The sequence below is a fragment of the Ciconia boyciana genome, chromosome 1, assembly GCF_034638445.1.
Source record: "Ciconia boyciana chromosome 1, ASM3463844v1, whole genome shotgun sequence".
NCBI lineage: Eukaryota > Metazoa > Chordata > Aves > Ciconiiformes > Ciconiidae > Ciconia > Ciconia boyciana.
The window spans coordinates 74,815,126-74,836,913 of NC_132934.1; the positions used below are offsets into that span (position 1 = coordinate 74,815,126).

The 21,788-nt window shown below is 40.8% G+C and overlaps 1 protein-coding gene across 31 annotated transcripts in view; it reads left to right on the top strand.

Moving 5' to 3' along the window:
• SOX5 (SRY-box transcription factor 5) overlaps positions 1-21,788 on the top strand; it is a 721,637-nt gene that overhangs the window by 693,529 nt on the left and 6,320 nt on the right. For all 31 annotated transcript variants that reach the window (XM_072874906.1, XM_072874851.1, XM_072874898.1 and 28 more), the window contains 3 exons: positions 11,134-11,242; positions 12,164-12,337; positions 18,718-18,934. In XM_072874906.1, the coding sequence (XP_072731007.1) occupies positions 11,134-11,242; positions 12,164-12,337; positions 18,718-18,934 (500 nt within the window). The remainder of the gene's footprint in view (positions 1-11,133; positions 11,243-12,163; positions 12,338-18,717; positions 18,935-21,788) is intronic.

Below are 21,788 nucleotides of genomic sequence, written 5' to 3' on the forward strand. Positions count from 1 at the left end.
ACACTGGTACGAACGGAGGTACTGGTTTCCGAATGCTGGTGCCTGCTGCTAAAGGTGCCGGCGACTGGGACAGTTGTGTAAGTATACACAGCCACACAAGCACTTCAGACGCGTATGGACGCCGTCACACTCGTGGCACTCTCTGAGGTGACTGCGTACGAATACGTACACCTCCTGTGCTGAAGTGTTTCTTAACCTGTGATACAAGTTCTGCCTGTTATCGCTTGGAGTGTGTCCTTTTAAAAGGCTCTGACATGTACTTGTCTGCTGGACTGTAACTAAAGAGCTATTTGTAACAATATTTATTCCAGCATTGCAAGCAGGAGCCTATTTATTACTCATGCTTGTGGAACACCGGGTTCAGGATGCCTTTCCTCCCATTCCCACCCACCCCTCCTCCCACCATCCTCCCCACTCCCACCCCCACCTCTCCCTCTTCCCCTTAAGAGAGTGCCAAACATGAAATGACAGTGACCAATGTTGACTTAATGTGGATGTTTAATAATGAAAAAAGTGTGTCAGTTCCAGCGTTAGTTACAAATGGCAGTAAGTATATCGGGTGGCAGCCCTGTAATAATTTTACATCCATCATTCCTTCCTGATGCCTCGCTGGCTGCCTGATGGATGGGGATAGCAGCGTTAACTCTTAAGAAACTGCTGTGATCTGCTGAGCTGAAATGAATTCTGTCCCTGCTCTCCCCTCGGGAGATTAAGAATCTCAAACCCGCAGATCCTGCTGTCTTTGAGAAATAAAACACTGGAGCTCACTTTACTAAAGGCATAAGGAGGAGCAGGTTTAACACATGGGATTTAAATTTCTCTTGCAGTAGAGAATTTTACTTCAATAATGTTTTTTTCTTCCCCTAATGGTTAAATTTGAACCAGAAAGTCGAGAAGAAAACTGGCGGAGAGAAGAACAGGGAGGAGAAGAAAAGAGAAGGGTTGGTAAAACAGAGTCTGACCCCATGCTTGGTGCAGACACTGACAGTCCGTGGGTCAGAGTAGAGTGAATAAGTTGTAGTGATTGAAACTGGGAAGAACAGGATCTAGTGCAAGCCAGGCTTCCCAAACAGGAGAAACCCACTGGAGATAAGTCCAGAGGTGCAGTACTAACATCATAAACCAAATCACTTTGTAAGAGTTAAAACCTGCCCATTTTCATAATCTCCATAGTATTTTACTGGAAAAATACTTTAGCATTCCCAGTGACTAGCAGAGACTATATTACCCACAGACATTACATACACACACACTTATCCCTGCAAGTTCAGCAGACTGCTGATATATATGTCCTGTAATTTGTAGCCCACTCTATTCCTCACTGGCCTGTAAAACACTAGGAAAGATGATCAGTGTAATATTTTTGTTCTCTTCTCGCAATGTGAGCAGAAATCCTTCTGTTTGGAATAATTATTATACAACGTGGGGACCAGGGAGTGTCTTGTAGACAATGGACTGTTACAGTCCCACAACACAAAAGTCAACATATTATCCTAACAACTGTATTGTCCCCTTCTTCTTACCCTTTTCCCTACCCTCTTCCTAATTTTGTCTTACTGAGGTTCTTTGCCAGCAGAAATTCTTGTATGCGGGTTGCAGTCCTCTTTGTTAATGCTATCAACACAGAGCAGACAGTTTTCAAAAAGCATGACAAGAAGGCGAGCAGGTATTATGTCATCACCCATCCATCACCCTGTATGTCAGCCTTTCAGTAAGTCCAATCAGCAGGCTCAACAGGATCATTCATGTTCAAGGAGTCCTCTATTCAACAGGGCTACTGTATCCATTGTCATTTCTCCTGAAACATTTCTCAAATTTAATTAAAAACACATGTCAAGTTTGCACACTGCAAAGATCAAAATTGTTTTTGCCCAGCGCTGGTAACTAAGCATTAAACATTTTGATTTGCTTCAGCCGAAAGTTTATTCCTTCCCCCCCCCCCCCTCCATTTTTTTTGCCATTTGCTTTGTGGAGCTTGTGTATATTTATATTTACAGCCTCTGCATTTAATGGCCACATGCCTTATTTTCACAGATGGCCAGTGGAAGACTTCCCCTCCCCCTTTTCTTTTAGTAAAGCCTGCCTTTGGTTTTGCTACTTTTGTCACAGTGCCACTACTCTCAGTTAGCAAGTGCCTACGCATGGGAGGGAGAGATTCTGCAATGAGGATTTTTTTTATTCCCCCAAGGACTTTAGCACTTTATTGTAAAATGCCTTTTTTTTTCCTGATTGACCATCATCTATTAAATGCCCAGTTACAGTTTGCAGAGAAAAATGAAGTGTGCATGTGTGTGTGTCTTTAGTACATCATTATGGCAGGGATGCATAGGCAGGGTTAGCTAATAAAAAATGAAACATACAGAGCGAGGGACAAATTCTGCCTACAAACGTGTGCATGAAACTCCCGTTGAAGTCAAGGAGAAGAGCAGGCAAAGAGACAAGGGAAGTACCCTGAATCCTTGAAGGTGCTGAAGTCTGAATGGGAATTTAAGTCTTTGTTCACTCCAAAGGGCAGAGATTGGAAACATTCACAGGCTAGTGTGGATCAGGGAGGACTGCAGCTGTTTATACCTTAGTGGAAATTTTATTAAGCCCAATAAAGATGGATCAACTTCCTCCTGAAAAAAAACCATACAATTGATTTGGAGTTCTTGTTATGTCTTTTGAGCTTTTTGAGTCTTTGGGTTTAAGTTCTAAGCTGTGCCCTACAGCCACGAGAGCTAATTACTTCCTGAGATTTTATTATTATTTTTACATACTCATGTGCCTCCAATAGCTAGGGCTTTCGGCACATTCATGGGCACCAGTGTCAGTGCAATACCTCTCTTCAGTGTAATAGAGGCTGAGCCTAATTCTTCTGTGAATTGTGTCCACTTAATCTCCTGGGGGATCAGCCTGTCCTGTTCTGCCCATCCTAGTATGCAGGTGTTCACTTAGCTGTGTGGCAAACAGCCGCTAGGATGTTTTGGGGGTGCAGAACTTTACTTTTATTTGTATTCATGCTGATGTTGGGGACTAGACAAGCTAAGCCTTACTGCATGATTGGGAAAATGTTGCGGTTTCTTTCTTAGGAGATAGCCTAGATAGCGTGTCAACTCCTTCATTAGGGCTGGAAGAAATGTAAGCAAAGGTACAGCAGCCTTCATAATTTTAATACTTTCTAGGGAAAACTGGAAAAGAATAGTCAATATATCTGTAATGCTGCTGCACAGTTGAGTCACCCATTGTTTAATAAACAATTGCCAGGAAAGCAGAGACTGTGTTATTGCTTTCTCTTTACGTTCATTAGACCCTCTTTCCCAGGATATCCTGCGTGGGTTGTGATTTTCATCGTTTCTTTCTTGGTGTACCACCTCTCTTCCTCAATTAACCCTTCCTCGTCTTGCTGATCAGTTGTAGCAGCTCTTTCTGACTTGCTGTGAGATCCTTTATTAAGATTTACACAGCAGATTTCATCCAGAGGTCTCAAAACTCTTCATAATGGTGGGAAAATGTAACGATCTCCATCCTGCTTAGTTGGGGAAACTAAGGTGCAGTGACTGAACAATTCACGCAAAGTTACAGAGCATGTCAGCCCAGAAGGCAGTCTAGATGAGAAACTGGGTCATGTAACTCTTAACGTATTTGCAATCAGCGGACTACAGCTGGATCTGGTTGAGGTCGATACCTATGCCCGCACTGTAAAAACTTTTGTAGGAAGGAAGCAGTATCTCATCATTCTGCTTTGCTTTTGCTTTCCTTTTTATTTCTTCTTTAAAGTAATGGGCTGGGCCAGCCCTACCTGCATTTTCATTTAAAAATCCTGACTCAGAGCTCATAACCAAAGAAAAGGAGGACCTCGGTGTCCCCATTTCCTGTCGAATTGCTACTTCCCATCAGTTTGTTTCCAAGGATTTTACTGAGGAAGTCATTCTTTCTCAAAATAAAGAATTAAAAAAAAATAAAAATCTTAGGGACCTGACCCCTGCCAAGTAATTGAGGATTTTCCTCTTTTTATTTCAGTGGACTCTGTCTTGTCGTCTTGTCTTCAGTGCTTTGAAAGGTACTGACTTGAGAACCCTTAGAAACCAAAGACCTACATCCACAACGTACGGCAAAGAAAATTACTATACAAATTTCTGCAAATTCCCCCTGTGACTGGGTGTCTGTTCCTGAGAGGAGTTAAAAGTCTGGGCCTACTTGATCCATCTGATTTCTTCCCTAGAACACCTCATAGGGCAGCTCTCTACTGAGTCCATATAGCACTTCGTATAGATTACAAATCAGATGCAGTGATTTCCAGGCAGTATTGAACCAGTCTGGATTTGAATATATACCATAAACCAAAAGATGTGGTTCCTTTACCAAGTGATGTAGCCCCAATTAAGACTGAATGTAATAATTCTGAAAGAAGTACCATAAAATCAAGAAGAGCCACAAATAAAGAATGTTATTTTATTTTCTTGCTTCTAATGCTGCTTTTAGGTTCTGTGGGTGGATTATTCCATGAAAAAGACAGATCTCAGATAAGCAAGACTGAAAGAGCTGAGGGGGTGGTGAATGCATTGTTTCTTCATACTTAACTTTGATGCAACAACAACAAAAAAAATCTCCCAAATGATAAATTACTGTGGCATTATAAATAATCTTTCATCTTCTTTGGTGGTCCACAGAGCTTATATAATTGGAAGGCTAAAACCCTTCTTTGTTGTTTCTTCCCTTTTCATTAGTACAGTAGAAGACTATAAAATTGTGCAGCCAGAAGGGTTTTAACAATTACTGAGTCAACATTTGAAAGTCTCACTCTATTTTATCATTTCATGCATGTGCTTTTTATGAGTTTTACAGCCCTGCAAGCGTTACTTAAGCAAGGTCCATTGTAATGGCAGATCTATAACTGCTCTTATTTTTATTTTGTTTTGCTTTCCCTAGTAACATGTGCCATCAGCAAGAGTCACAATTCTCACACTCACAAAGAAAAATAAGCTTGAGGTTATAATTTTAGATAAGATTCAGGGGTGCTAGTTTCAGTTCCTAAAACTACCAGTCTTCCTAAGGAACCTTTGGCAAGTCACTTAATATGTGACTCAGTTTCCCATCTGATAAACAGAGTTAATAATACTGCCTTTCTTTGTGAAATTTTGTGGCTAAATTCACTGATGACTGCAAAACAATTGGGCAATGTGATCTGCTACACAGAAAAACCTAAATCTAAATAGAAGATCCCTTAGAAAAGAGCCAGAAATTCTCTTACAGCAGTTATAGGTGTAACATGATCTGGACTGTAACATGGTTCGGACTGAGACATAGACAGTGTGCACAGTACCTGTTTTGAAGTACCATGGCATTCATATGCAGGAGTAGAGCCTGGACTGCAAATAATTCATCATGTGCAAACCTCGGGCACACCTCTCACTACTGCCCATGGTTCCTCTAAGTTCTTCCAGCTCTCTATCATCCATAATGCCTACCTACCTCATGTTTTCCACATTTTGAAAGACTGTGGATGAAGATTTTGTAACACAAGCTATTCTGATGTTTATTATTGCAAGAGGGAGAGGAATTGCACAGAAAGATTACTTTTCAAAATCTTCACTCATATCAGACGTAGGATAAGACTTCACCTTTTTGGAGAGCTAAGGAAAATATCATAATGTTGAATGGATAACACCTGGCACCACCAGTGTGTCCGATAATTAAAGATGTTTTTCTGTCATAAACAGAAGTGAACTTTCATTGCGGGACCATAGACTAACAGCTGATCTGCCTAGTACTTCAAGATTTGGTGCATATTGACCAAGGTCCTTGTCTGAATGGTTGATATTTACTGGGGCTTGCTGGGAGAATACTTCTGCCTCAGCACCACAGACCACATGAGATGGTGTCACAGGCCCTTTGATTGTTGACAATCAAAGATAAAACCAAGTTTATCAAAACTCAATCTGTTTGAAAATACCACCTTTAGAGTTTAGATGTGGGAATTTTTCCCACAGAGCAGGGTGGTAAATAGCTGGACAAACTCCCCTTGGAGAGGGGGGAGGGAAATGGGACACTAAAAAGGACAATAACAGACAACCATCTGTTTCTTTTTACATATTGACACTGAAGGGAACAAAGGTGGCAGGCACTCTGTCCATCAGTGTATCTGTAATTCTTAGGTGCAAGAACTGATGAGCGAGCTTCTCCTTGCAGTCCATATGTAACCGTGTTTGGCTCTCTCCAGCTACTCTACAAACGCATTTTTTTCGCCTGGCCTTTCAGTTCACTTGGAATAAGAAAAGCAGGAATGTGAAGAGATGTGCCTGAACGCTCCTTCTCTGGTGTTCTACACTGGCTGTATCTCTGCAGACATCAAACTGAGAGGAAAAATATTCGTATCAGGGGAAATGGGGGTAGGGTTAGGGGAGTAGAAATGAAGAGTGGACTGCTTCAGTAAAACTGCTAACCTTGAATTATGCAATCGGAAGAACAGCTCTTGCCAAAATACAATTCTAACGGAGTTCAGAGTACTGTCAGTGTTTGCCAAATACCCCAGCCAAAAGGATGTCTCAAAGAGGGGGAGGAGGGATCCGTTGCCATATGCCCAGCATTCACAGTATTCTGGAAGAACTGTGGAGTCCTTCAGGAGTGGAGGCGTGCACATGGTCTCAGGTGCACCCTGAGCGCTGGTACCATGATCCAGCACAAGACAGGAGCAGCAAGGTCAGAGAGGAGTAGGCAAATATGTCAGAATGTCTTTATTTCTCAAACCTTCCAAGGTTTTGCTTCACGTTTGTAAAGTAGTGGGAGGAGTTCTGGCAAACATTATCAGGCTGTTCTACATATGTTTTGACTCTTCTTGTTTTATGTTTCTTCTATGAAAGAGACTGCAACCAAGTTCTTGTCATTTTTAGATCAATGTTTTGTTAAACTATGACAGCTATCCATGACAGAGAGCCAAGTAACTTTTGCAGCTGACCACAAAACCGAGTCTGACTTGCGGTGCTTAGTCATTTTTTATTTATTTTTTTCCTACATGACACATTCCATGTGCGTATGTTTTTCATTGTTCTTTTAAATATAATTAGAACATTGCTAGGAGCTGTGGTACAAATCAATCTTCTCCAGCAGATTACTTTCTTTGATTAATAAAATTTTAGAAACTTCTTATCACATTGTGGCTATTGATGAAACCTCTCTGGTTATACTTTGAACAATTGGGCTATTGTGGGATTGATTGCTCTCTACAGTATTATCTTCTCTGGTTTGCCCATTACAATTTTAAATTATCCAGATAACAGAGGTCTCACTGCCCCTATGGAGAGTCTTTCCTACAATCCAATAGAAATGACCATTAGGATAGTTTTTCCCAACCTCTGCCAAAGTTCTTCATAGAGGAAAAAGATGTTTGTAAGATGTCTTTCAGCCTCCTGGGGCCTGATCCAAAATTCAGAAATCTAGAAGGAAAGGAATCACTTCATCTTTAGCAAGAGATCCCTATGTTTCTCCTCCTGCAAGAGCAGAAGCATTCCTTACCATTTGTTTCTCTGCTTTATGCAGTCTGATTTTTAGCAGGTCTCACAAGCAAGACTTCGCAGCGCTTCCCTGGGTCTGGACCAGCCTTGCCTGTTCTTCCTGGCAGTATTGGTTCTAGGCTGCAATTGATGCCACTTGTGCATTGCTCATAGGATGAATAGCATATTATACCTTTGGGGTCTGGGGCAAATCTGAAATTAAGGGATTATCACTCTGGTTATTTTCTTGTAGCTTCAAAAACCTGAAAGCATGTACAATTTCATCAGCTGAACTCTCTTCCCCATTTCTTTCTCTGCCCAGCAAGACAATTGGATGTAGAGCTTGATACAGTGATAAAATACATTTAAGGCATAGTCCAGCGTAGTGTGCAGGAATGTACCACTGCCTCCTGAATTGTAGTGCTGTATCACAGCTACTTTATTAAAGTGTGCTGCTGAACCCAACACGCATGTAGTCCACCTGTTATCACGGGATGGTACCACAGCTCGCTGCTGTTTACATAGCTAATGCAACACAGCAGAGTGGTGGCAGTTTTAAGAATGTGTAATTTGCTATTGAATTAAGATAATTATTATAAATAGATCCTCCTTTTGTATAAACTTGAAACCATTGTGGATCTATTGTCTGAAGTTCTTAAATAGGTTCTGTGAGAGGAGGCTGGGCTAGCAACGTCAGCAGGTTGCCAGTCTATTTGAGGTCAGGGAAGAAAAGATTTCTTTTCCTTTGTTTCTTTGGAGCTTCCATAAATACTTTCTCCATCAACTGAAAGACTCTGTAGGAAAGGTAAAAAGATGCTTCCATCAAATGAAAAACAGTAAGTCATCAACTGAATGCTTTCAAGCAAAACAACTCGGTAATGCTGCTTAGCCCCTTTCAAATATTTTGTAATTGTAGGAAGCATTTCTGCACATCAGGATTGGGGAAAATCAGCTTCTGTGTGTTTAATGGGAAGAGCGTAGGACAGGAAATCGGAACACTACTTACGTATAGTCAGGCTTTTGCATCCTGCCAGGGTGTTGCTGATCTCTTTCTGCTCTCCTAAGGCTGTTGCAGAGGCTTAGGAAAGAGCAGGCCTTAGGCTTATTCTTGCCCGAGTACTTTTTAAACTTAAGCATTTCTAAACATTAACACAGAAAAGTACAGCTGGCTGTTTTGACATCCTCTCTTTCAAGAGCAACGTCTTGCAGAAGTTCTTTTTAACTGCCACCTTATCGTTGCTGACTGAATTATATTGTCATTCGCTGTGCATGTAGAGGATGTCAGTCTCCATGTTTGAGTAGCAGGGAGTAAATTGTCACCATGTTGAAAGGGTGGTCTCCCCGCTCACCCACGTTTCAGCTGTCCGGAGAGCCACTTGCAAGCGCAGGGGCTGAGCGGTGCAGCCCGGGAGCTCAGCAGTCATCTGGCATTCCTTCGCAGCCCCTCTTCGATCGTACCTGCACTCTCTCGCTTCATCTAATGTGGCTGTACCTCAAAATGCAAAACTTTGCCCAAGATGGATAGCGGCAGAGCATCTGTAGGCTTGTTAAGTCAAACTCTGATAAACGAGCCATACCCGGTGTGTACCTTGCAGACAGCATGCGGGAGTATTCGCTGACCTTAAGTCTCAATCAGATCATGTCGGCAGAGTGTGGTTCTGAATGTAACTGCCTCCGACTTCAACAGCTGCGTTTACTGCATAAAGAAAAAGCTGTTAAGCCTGTGCCCTTTGCGCTTTCAGCTCTGTTTCTCTAAGAGGTTTATATATGATTCAAGAAAAGTCTGCAAGAGAATAACTCCCCTCTCCCATAATATACTCAACAAGATGAGATGTTCTTTTATATTTTAGGTAGGTGGCAGCATTTTTAAATGACTTCTGACATAAAAATTTTTGAACTCTATCATTATGAAGTTGACAGTAAATAGATTTTTTTTTGAGGAAAAACTGTTGACTTGCATTATATAGCTGAGATCCATTTGGAAGAAATACAAAGTCAACTCATTCTTGACTTTCTGTCTGCTGACGGGCTGCTTTGGAAATGAGAGCTGAGTTAAAACCGGTAGATCAAAGAGTTTGGTAAAGCTAAATGCCTCAATAGTTCAGGTGCTTATTCGAAGCTTCTCCAAGCTTCCTGGATCTGCTGTGCCTGGAAGTGTTACAGAAATCCTTTCTCTGCTGCATGAGCTATTCCTGCAAAAACCAAGAGGATAACTCATCTTGCACGGTTTCAGTGGTGATGCGTCTGCTTATAGACAGAGCACCAGGAGTGTGAAAGGGATCCACAATGAAAATGAATGTGAGAAGAGGGAAAGTTAATCTCATGTTCCCTAAACTGTGCGAGTGTATGAAGTTGGCAGATGAGCCTCCTTTCTAACTCTCTCAAGAAAATCTTTGTGAAATGACTTACATGAATTTGAACTGTTCTTTGAATTGCAGATGCAGGGACATCACATTGCGGGAAGCGTTTCTGTATTCGTATTGTTCTCTTCTCTGTTTTCTTCTATAATACAACCCAGTGACATTATTAGGCTACATAGAATAGTTGTAAAGGCTCCGGTTGCCATGTGAAATCTGAAAGTTTTTTTAGTTTGTTGATCTTTTACAGTCATCAGGAGTGGAATAGAGCAACAAAACAGCAATCTTTCTTTCGGGTAGAAGCTCAAAAGAATTTTTTCTACTGGAGCCACTTTATTATCATTCCGTATCATGTCATTTTCTTAGCTTTGCAAAAGGCACAGTGCCTAACATTTTGAAATGTTAGTATTGCTTTCCTGAAAGATTTATTTTTAAACATATGATTGTCAGGAAGATAGAACATTTATGAGTAAAATTCATTGGGAAAACAAAAACAGTTGGAAAATGGAACACCTTTGTATTTGTAAAGTAAAACAATTCAGTGAGAAGCGAGGTGTTTTGAAGAGAACATTGGAATTGATGGCCCTGGCATGTTGTTCTGGCAATGTCTTTAGACACCTCTGCAGCCTGACAGATTAATTGGCAGCACGCACTAGCCTGTTGCAATCCAGGGTTCACAGATAGTTCTGACTAGATGAATGATGGACGGGCTGTTAGTAGGGTTGGGCAAACAGTCTGGACAAGAACACAAACTGCTGCCCAAGTATCATGCTTAATTCAGGCTGACCCTTTCCCAAGGCCTGAATAAGTTTCAACTACAGGGTTGTTTTTTTTTTCCCTATGGGCTGCTTCCTAAAATATAAAAAAGAAAAAGGGTAAAGTCACCCATGTCTCTGCACTTTGATTGCAGGCTGGAAATAGAGTAAAACAATAAATACATTGCAAAAAAGCGTGTGTCATCTAAACTTCCAGTCCAGCTTTGCAGTCCCAGGGACATAGAGAGTTGAAGTATTCTTCAGATGTGCAGCCAATTTTATCATGCCTAACTAAACCAATCTTTTCAACGCTATGAAGTTTGCTCATCACGAGCTAATAAGCATGTTTTAAAAAGGATTTGGTAGAGTCTGGAACCATATCCCTTCCAGAAAAAATATTATTATGTATCTTAAATACCTGTCTCAGTAAACTGTTGTGAATGAATTGTTACGCAGCTTCTCTGTCAACCTTCTAAATTACCTATGAACTTTGCAGTTACAATATTTAATGATTTTCCTGATCCAAATCCTGTCATCTTGCCCATATAGGACAAAACAACACTGGAGACCCTGACTCAGCAACTGGCAGTAAAACAGAGTGAAGACGGGAAGTTTAGCCACGCAATGATGGATTTCAACATGAGTGGAGATTCTGACGGTCAGTACAAATGGCTTATCCTTATTTCCAGGTTTGTGTGTACATGTCAACAGGATCTGCGGGAGAATCCAAGTGCTTTGGAGGCCTGTGAGGAGTAAGAGCAGTTAGCAATAAGTGGCTATTAAACAAGGCAGGAAAAAATGATTCATCGTGTGGTGTTTTCAGTCCGAAGGTGATTTCTAGCCTTCTCTCTGTACACTGCACTTCTCAAGACCGAACCAAGAATGTATTTCTGATGGTAAAAGGGAATAAAGGAGGCAAATAGATGTGGGATAAATGAGATCACACAGTGAGTCTGTGAGTTATAGACCTGATCATCCATAGGTGATGCACGCTCTGCATCTGTAAGAACTTTTTTTGGTTTGATGAAGCAAGCGTAATGTTCATTTCTTTCTCTGCTGTTGCTTATGTTGTTACGGAGAGGTAAGCACAAAAACAGGTAGATGTGTAAATGTTCATCTGCTAGTTAGAGAGTTGCTTAAGAAGAAACGCCTGAAGTTGCCATATATCACCCCCTTCCCATCACAAAAAGGGTGGAAAATAGGTAACGTAATATGACCAGCATTTGGTAAGCAAGAAAGGAAGGAAGTAGAAAGAAAATCTACATTGGTAAGTGCTGAGTTTATGTTATTAAGTAGTAAAAGACGGTTTAGAAAAGCTGTTTAATGCTTCGTGTTGAAAAAAACAATTGAAACTCTTCATCAAGTCTATACTATGTGATACTGAATCAATAGAATAACTAAAAACTAGACAATATGCAATATATGGTATGTCCTGCTGCTTCAAGGAAAAAGAAGAAACGCCATTAACCTATTGTGAACACTGACTCATTGAATGTGCAGCACCTGACATAGGTTATTGATGGCAGAGGAAGCTGCATAATGAAACACAAGTTGGGAATGTTTTTCTCTTTCTTTTTAGGAAGTGCAGGAGTTTCAGAGTCTAGAATTTATCGGGAATCCAGAGGGCGTGGTAGCAATGAGCCCCATATCAAGCGCCCAATGAATGCATTCATGGTGTGGGCTAAAGATGAACGGAGGAAGATCCTTCAAGCCTTCCCTGACATGCACAACTCCAATATCAGCAAGATACTAGGTAAGAATGATAGAGCACTGTTCTTTCAGTAGCAAAACTCGTAAAACTTTTGACTGAATAGAGCTGAGCACCTGACACAACAGAATTACTGTCTCTAGAACACCTATTTTGCTACTTAATGACTGCACCAAGGACAACAGTGATACGAGCTTTCACTGTGCTGCCCAGCAGTAAACATTAACCATAACCTGAAATGTTCTTTTGTCTTTGTAATTAGTGAGATTGTGGTGGTGGTTTTGGTGCGAAAACATGAACTGAATAGACAAACCCAGTTCATTTCATTAGGCTGTTGAACAAGCACAAAATGACTGCTATCAGTTATTTGCCCACATATTTCATCTAACTAGATTCTATGGGGTAGGACACCACAGTATTTGATTTGTGCCATAGCACTTTCTGTTCAAATCAATGGCCATAGGGAAAAGATCCTAAAATACATCCTTTTATTTTATACACTGACAGTTTTAAAGGATTTTTATTATGTTCCTGTTATATTAAATTTCCCTTTAGTACACGATCACTATCACAAGCTGCTTTTATTCTAAATATTCTGAAAAGAATCCTGAAATCAAAAAAAAGAAACATCAGAACTAATTTCCATATCCTCTACTCTTCACATCCCAAGCAATATTTGTCATGAACATCATCTACTGAATTTCATGCCATAGTCTTCCAGCTTTTCACTACTTGCTCAAATTCCCAGGACCACATTCTGTCCTAAGTTACTCCCCTGTGACACGCTGAATGATACAGAAGGTGAATAATGAGGATCTCTGAGGCCAATGAATTACTGTTCTGCAGAAGAAAAAATATCTGTGACCAAATTGGAGATGTTGCATTTTTACTGATAAAGACTGTGTTACAGGACATAAGCATCCCTCAGGCCAGTGGGTAAAAGCTTAAGCAGGGAACATGTTTACCTGGGCTGCAGGTCTCATTGGTTTTGCAGACAACTCGAGAGATGTAGCGCAATTGTAATGGCAGCATTAACCAGCTGCAGGGCTGGTAAGTATGCTGAGTTTAGACTGGTCAGGGGTTTGAAGTTTAGCTTGATTAGAGTGGTATTATGGAAAGTTAGCAGGGGGCAAGTGGAAATGAGATGAATTGGTCGGAGAGGCAGAATGTATTGGCTGTGGATGGCAGATGTGACGATATTAACCCATGATTAAAAGGGTGGTACAAGATGATTAGATTAGTTATGGGAACAGGATTAGAAGGCTAAATTGGTTATGTTGATGGTAAAATAACCTTATACTGGTTAAAAGGGATTATACTGGTCAGAGGTGTATGATGTGATCAGACTGAGGACAGGGCAGTAATAGTTTTGGTCTGTTTCTAAATTGAGAGTAGACCTGGTTAAACCTGTTTTTAAATAATCAGCTTCAGAAATCTACAAGATCATTCTGAATGGCCCTTTTCATATAGAAAGTACAAAGAGAGCTTGATGTTTTCCCTCTTAACTGATTGTTTTGGATAACAACCTCCGACAGCACGCTGCTAATTCATTCTGCTTAAAACAGGCGCTTGAGCTGGGCTGACATTTTACGCAGTCTCTGGGGATCCTGGTTGACATTTTAAAGGGCTTCTAAGCATTTTATAATACCCTAAAATCTGGTTTTAATAAGCCATTCTGCTGAAATTGTTAACATAAGGAATCACCTTTTACTATTTGGCGCTAGATCAGGGAGATATGGGGACATCTTTTTCTGATTAGATATACAGTAGTTGGAGTAAAATGTGCAAATTCATTACAGATCCTGTTGAGGTGACAGACAGTATAGCCGACTCCAAACTCTTTCTGTTTTGCTGCCAGATACGGGGAAAAGCAAGGTCTGAAGCAGTAAGAGATGATGTTTCTCTTTCTTTCCAGCATCACATTTAATTATTTTATTCCACCTATGCAATGGAGAGGGATGTCCTGACGTCTTCTTTCTAGCAGAAACGTTACAAAGGTCTTCCCTCAATTGCAAAAGGCCAGTCTTTTGAAGTCAGCAGGGAGCTCTCTGTTAACTGGCGTAGGGTGAGCAACTAGAGGCTTACAGTTCAGCCAGGTATTAGGGTCACTTTATTAGAAAGCCACAATTTTTCCTTACCATTTTTTTAGCAGCACTGCTACACATTGAGGTCAGAGAGCTCATTGTCACGGAGAGTGGCTTAGGTGGAGTTGTCACCGATCGAGGGTCATTTTTATAGTAAAATGAGAGGAGGTGCCCTTCCCAGCACTAGAATTCTCTAGGGATTATGTTTGACACTGTGGTATTATGTTTTGAGCATAAAAATTAGATACATGGATTTGTCACTAAATTCATCTGTGCATACGTTTGTCATCCATCTGTTCATTGCAACTTAAACTTGTGGATAATGATTTTTTTTTAGTAAATTGTTAAAAAAGTGCTAAAATGGGTCTGCTGGACCCTATCAATTTAATAATGCATTGTTTAGATATTTTTGTAAATATTTTAATTAATTTCACTGAGAAATCTACATAAAGAGATTAGGAAAAGATGAAGTTAGATACTACCTTCAGAAATTCTCTCGTTGATGTGGAAGTGTGTGAATACAAACCTATATGCATACCTATACATTATACAAGTGTTTGTGTATGTGAGGGTATTTTTTAAACGTAAAATCAGCCTGATTCAATTGCTCAGATTGAAAAATGTCAGTCTAATGGACTAAAAGTTAGGCAATATTACAAACAGCTGAAAATTCTTGTCAGAGAAACTTGGCTTAAAATCAGCAGTAAGCAAAGCTCCTAACCCCACCTAGTGCATGCATGTGTGTGCCCGAGCAGAAGTGCCGGGGCACACGTGGGGACATCTCTTTTCTGCCCTGCACTCAAATAGCTGGCCCTCTACAGCCATCTTCACAGTCATCATGTGGGCACAGCTCTAACTGCCCTAGCTCACTTTGGGGGTAGGAGACATGTTTGGTGCTGCAAAGTCTTATAATTTTCTTGTTTGTTTTCTAAATACCTCAGCCAGCAGATCAGGGAGAATTGTGCGAGAATCCTGCTTGTCATTATGTATGCATCCAGGGAGTGGAACGGGTTCTTGTTTTCATAGTCAAAGAGAAAAGCCTTGCATACTTGACCCACTCAAAGCTTTCTAACACAGATGGTGAGCAGAAAGCTCACCCAAGAGTGTAAATCTTCCCTTAAAAAGAAAGATTTTTCAAGATTCTTCAATCACACCTTGTTTGGGCTTGGCACTGCCGTACCTGTGGTACCCGTGCTTGCCTGTGTGTATTTATAGACACATAAAACAATGGCAGATAAAGCTATTGCAAATATAGTTTGTCCAAACATAAGGTATTTTTATCCAGTTTGAGTATGTTGATTGACAATACTCATTCATAGCTTAGCTTGCCTGTGGGTGCAAATTCAAAGATCAGAGTTATATATTCTTCAAACTTTCCAAATTTCAGATTAAGACCAATGAGAGAGCTGGTTGGATTTTGTATATTACTAAGAAAATAAGTGAAAATCATAAAATGTAAAAAACAAGGGTTTATCATCAGAAAATGTGCCCTTTTTCAAAATTTATTTTGACAGCATTGTTTGTTTAATTATTTATGATACTTCAAAACATACTAGTAAATTATATTTAGTATATTTTGTAAAAACAGTAAAGTCTTAGTAAGAGGAGGTATCACTGCAGAAGGCAGCTATTAAAAATTTGCTAGGAAGAGAGGTGACACTGCCAGGATTTTTGTTGTATTGAGCTTGCAGCTTAGGAAGGAAAAACATAACGAATGACATTTATGTATAAATATTGTATGTGTAACTGTATGTACAAATATTATGCATCAAAATTTCAGTTTTTATGGCCCTGATCCTGCAAAGACTTATGTGTTTGCCTAACTTCACCCACTATTTACAGATCTTTTCACATGAGGGGGTAGGAATCTGCCTGCCCAGATCTGACTGTAGGATTGCAGCAAGTGAGCTAGCACAGCGAAAGAGGAATTGTGCTGGGATAGAACATTTTCATGGCAATTTTGCAACAACTGATTTTAATTTCTACCTGTCTGTCTGTCCATCTGTCTCAAAATATATCTGAGTTTCTACATTGCAGGTCCTCTCACAGCATGTAAAGCAAATGTCAAGATTTGTTTAAAGACTGAGGTTCTCAACCTTATTATTCATAAATAAAAACTGATTCATCAGCAGGAAATGGGGCTGGGGCTGTTTGTCTAAGGCAGTGGTACTACAGCAGATCTGTGATTAGAGGAGTCTAGATTTAAGACTAACTTTTATGATTTTCTTCATATGCTAAAACACCAGTGTGCCAGTGTCTACAAGGTAGAATTTTAAAGTAGGCCTACGTCTGGGCATCTTCCAGTAGAGCTCATATGCTTTACCCTGAATTCTTAACGTCGTTCAACACAGACCCTATCTATGTTTCCATCTTACGCAGCATTAGTAGGTGTTCAGCGTTGTGGCAGTCTCCGCATGTTTATCGCTGTGTCATTTAGCCCAAAATCTAGGAGGTACTACATGTGGGAAGTTGGTGTCACTTTTTCTAGCCACTCTCTTTGTCAGAAAAAGCTTGGAATAATTTCTTTGCAGGAGACAAAGCTGCTGATGGGGATTCTGGCCGCAGAGGTTTGCTGCCCTGCGTAACACAGAGCCCTGCCACAGATCCCCGTGCACAGACGCTACCTCTGTATGGCATACGAAGTGCCGTGCAGGAGTTCTAGTGCAAATCCTAGAAACCATCTAGTCACGCTAATATGGTGCTGCACCTAAGCTAGTAACAATGCAATTAAACCGTTTCCCATTCCAGAACGAGCTGGAGGATCTCTGCGTGTTACCTGTTGTAAACATCATGAAAAATGAAGGGTTTTGACTCCAAAGTAATGTTTGCTAAGAAAGGGACATCCATTGCTCCTCTTCAGAACAAAGGCATGATTATTTACAAATGCGTTATCTCTAGGTGTGAGGTCTGTTAGCCCTTCACAGTGAGCCCAAACTGCAGTTTGGAATAAAGATTCAAAAAGAGCAATGGGGAAAATGGTGTCAATAATCAGAAGGGGCCTTTCTAGAGGGAACCAAACTGTTTTCTTTCCTGGGAAGGGACAACTGTGCTCTCTATATTGCGAGTCTTAAGGGCACAGTGAGCTAAGAGCGGCCTGAGTAATAGCATGAGCTAAGTACAGTATGAGTAACCATAAAAAATGAAGAACAAGAGGAAGTCAATATGACGTATGACATTATGAACCCATTAAATTGAGAAACTATTCAAACTTTTTTTCCAATGGGAAAATTGACTATTTTCCAATAAAGTTTTCCTTCTAGGCCACATGTTTCACAGCTTGGACCATGCCTGTTACTTGTAATGTGTCTTACCCTGAAGCACTTCTATAGTTCATGGAAAAATAAAATAGGATAACTGATTCAAGAAATTTTACTTTCTGCTCCCATGTTATGTCCTTTAAGAAATATTAGTTTATAAATTTCAGGAAGTATTTGAAAACAATTGTAAAGTCTTCATTATTTCCCTAGCTCAAATATCCACACTAACATAGGCAGAGTGTCAGAAACAAGGCTGCCAGCAATGAAGCCATAGTGCGGCTCCATGGAGAGGTGTGCCAGTATCCCAGTGCTCTTCCCTTCATGACACATACTAAATTCTTTAAGTTGGAGCTGGCAGTGTTCACCAGGACTTGGTCTTGGAGTTAAAACCCCACTGAGACATACGGGATAGTTTATAGCTTTTAGAGGCATTGCTTCAGGGTCTTTGCAGGCTCCTGTATCCAGCAGCATAGCATTTACGATCAGTTCATATTCTGCTTCTCGCAAACCTGGAAGCTAGAAAGGTATGGTATTTGTCATGAAAGACTAACCTGTAGACGTGTGCATATCCAGAGTTTATGCCTTGATCCAGCCGTGGTGGAGCACAGCGACGAGATCGCAGCACATGGGAGTGGTGCCTCCTCTAGAACAGGAGGTGAAGACAGGCTCATGGCCAAAGGAAAGTGGGGGGGGCATAGCAGAGCAGACTGCGTGTAGCTAAGGGGTCTTTGGCCACTCCACTAAAATACACTGCCTTGTCTTCTAAAACAAAGTGTCAGGGATTGCCCATTATCAGGATGATGGTTTTACTTCCCACCTGAAAGACATTATAATGTAGATAAGTTTCAGTAAAATATTGAGTCAAAACCTCCAGTATCGTCTCTCTCTCCCTCTTGGCCATGCCCAAGAGGTTTACCAGTCAAATACAAACAAGACCTGACCCCTGTCTAGAAGCTCTGACAGATTCCCAGCCCAAAGCAATGTGGCCGTAGGTATCTTGTTCTGGGTGACCTACTTGTTTCTCTGCCTTCCAGTGTTTGTGGATGAGGAGAATCTCATTTCTCATTCTTTTTTTTTGTGACAGGATCTCGCTGGAAAGCTATGACAAACCTAGAGAAGCAGCCATACTACGAGGAGCAGGCCCGACTCAGCAAACAGCACCTGGAGAAATACCCAGACTACAAATACAAGCCAAGGCCGAAGCGTACCTGCCTTGTAGATGGCAAAAAGTTACGCATTGGCGAATACAAGGCTATCATGCGCAACAGACGCCAGGAGATGAGGCAGTATTTTAACGTTGGGTATGGGACCTTTAAAAACTACCACTCATTTCAGCAAAAAAATTTTTCAGGGAGAATTCTTAATTCAGTGTGGTGAATGTTATATTTTATTGGCAAGAACATTATATATTGCTAACAGAATATGAAGCTTATACTTTAAAACAATGTGTTCCAGGAGGAAGTTAGGCAGTTAGGGATTTTTTTGTTGGCTCTGCTATATACTCATCTTACAGCTTTGGCCAACTGTCTCATTTCCACTCTGATCAGGCAAAAGAAAAAAATAAAAAGCTTAAGATTTTCCAATGAAACGTAAGTCTTCTAATAAAGCCTTATAAGTATTACTTTATTATGAGGCCTCAGAGGGTATGTCTGAAGGAATCTATGGTGGTGCACATGATCCAAAAGTCAAAATACAAGCTTGCATTCAGTATGATCTGTGGCAAGTGGTCTGCAAAAAGACTGCTGCACATACTGAACTTGAGCTGGAATATGGACTTGGATCAGTTAATTCATATCGGGCATTAAGTTGTCTGTGTTGTTCATCATGACGGCATTTGTCATACTAGGGAGTGTCCTCCAGTGCAGTAAGCTAAATGCTTTGTGCTGAGCATAAATTTCAAGAAGACTGGTTCTGATAAACAGCTAATAGATCAGCTTGATATGATTAGATTAAAATCTGCCTAGCAAACTAGCATGTATTTTCCTTCTGCAAAAACTCCTTGGTTTTGGTTACAGCAGATCAAAAGAATCGGAAGTAATCAAATATTCTACAATATTTCTGTATTCACTCCAGAAAATCAAAAGCTACACAGTGGTCTTAAAAAAAACAAAACCAGCAACAAGAACAACCCTCAGAAGTAATGGAATTTGTGTTCCGTTTCATCTGAATTTGGAATCATTTTAATAGTAACTGAGTTGCGCATCTCTCTAGTTAACGGCTAGAAGTAGCAATAAAGGAGAGGATATCTGTCCAGCAACTGTTAAGTGTCATCAGACTGTGTTTTAAACAGCTACAGTGTGCATTGTTATAATAAGCCGCTCAGCAGAGAAATTTGAGCTGCTTAACCCTGTGGCGCTGGCAGGTCCAGTGATCCCAATGGTAAGCACTGAAACAAACACAGGGAAGTCAGCCAACATTTGGCATCAAGAGATTAAAAAAAGAGGAGGGGGGGCCTTCTGGTAAAAGAATAGGTGGCAACAGAGCCCCCAAAACACTGCTTATCTGGTTAACATGCATGCTTCATCATGGGAAAAAAATTAACCTTGTAACATTCCGCATATTATTTAGCTTTCCAAACAAGGCTGACATTGAAATCAAGACATTTCAGGAGATAATTTGCACTGGGGCATTAGAACACAGAACCTGGGGTGAAATCTTTATAGAAGTTACTGACAAAGCGGCCAATGACTGCAGTGGGGTCAGTGTTTGATGCTGGCAGTCACAGCACTACAGTTGCATTCCTGGTTTTAGTTCCCCATCTGCTGCATCACCCGGTGCAGGTCATTTAGGGCTAAACTTCTAAACACCAGCCTGGCTCCTGCCTGGGCACCAAAATAAGTGATTGAGTTTCCAAGAGCTGTGGCTGTGCCAGCTGCTGGGACACGCTGAAAGCCCGTCTGAAGGCATCACAATGGGAAGGACTGGGCATTTTTTGCTACTCTTGTGCTTAATTCTTCTATGTCTCAGTGTCCTCATCTTTAATGGTGGTAGGGTAAGCTCACCTCACTGGACTGCTGAGAGCCCTAATACATGAGTATCTGAGGACTGCTTTGAGATCCTCTGGACTGGACACCCTATAGAAGTGGAAAAATACTATTCTTAAATAATTTAATATTTGAAAAGCAGTCTGAAAAGCACCATTTAAGTGCAAAGTGTTCCTATTGTTAAATATTAAAAGCAATTTAAGTGTGCTGAATCTTGTTACAGAAATGCTGACTCCAGAAAACAAAAGCCTTCCTATTGAATTAAGAACAAAATGCAAATTAGATCCGCTCCCTACTTTAAGAGCTGTATCTTCAGCTGACACAACTTCTACTTGTTTCAGAAACACGGAAATAAGGACTGTGCGGAGGGAGGCCTCGCTCGAATGGCAGGCAGGAAGTATCTGAAAATGCAGCAAGCAATTCCAAACAAATGTAAAGCTGTTTGGCAGAGGAAAGTCTTTCAGGATCACTGTACTGTGCAAGGCTTACTGTACAGTCAGGGCACAGGCAGGCAGGGGAACAGGGGAGGGTTTCATTCTTAATTAAGAATGTTCATCTCAAGAGACTCTGCCCTGTCTCCTGTGGCAAGGCTTTTCAGTGCAGATGGACACACCGCTGATGACATTACAATGTGCAGCATGTACTGAAGAGTATTACTGCAATGGAATTACTTCATGCAGCAAGGAAACAAAAGGAGCATGAATTTTAAACCTCTAGGCTTGTTGGGACCCTGAAGCTTCTCAGGGAAACAAACACTGGTATAACACAGCTAGTGTTCTTGATGCAAAGGGAATTTCTATGGCCTGGAATAATTCTTCTTTCATTACTGCAGACAGGTTTCCAAGGCTTAGACACCGTATAAAGGCATCCTGTAGAGGATTTTCTCAAATGCTCATGTTGCTTGCTTGCTTTTTATTTATTTTTAAATAATGCATGCTTCCGTTTTAAGTCTGCCTTTCCCCAATTTTATCCACCTTCCTTCAAAGGTTCTGCTTTTCACAAGAGCCGCTCACTGTGGAAGCTCTCACCTTCCAGTGGGAGGCCCTTAGTGATCATCGTATAAACCCATGTTGGCCCCAGAAAGCCCACTGTTCCTCTCCCTAATAATGGCCAGGTCTCTGAGTGAACGTGGAGTAAACAGTGCCTCTTTGGAGAGACCGGCCTTGCTTTC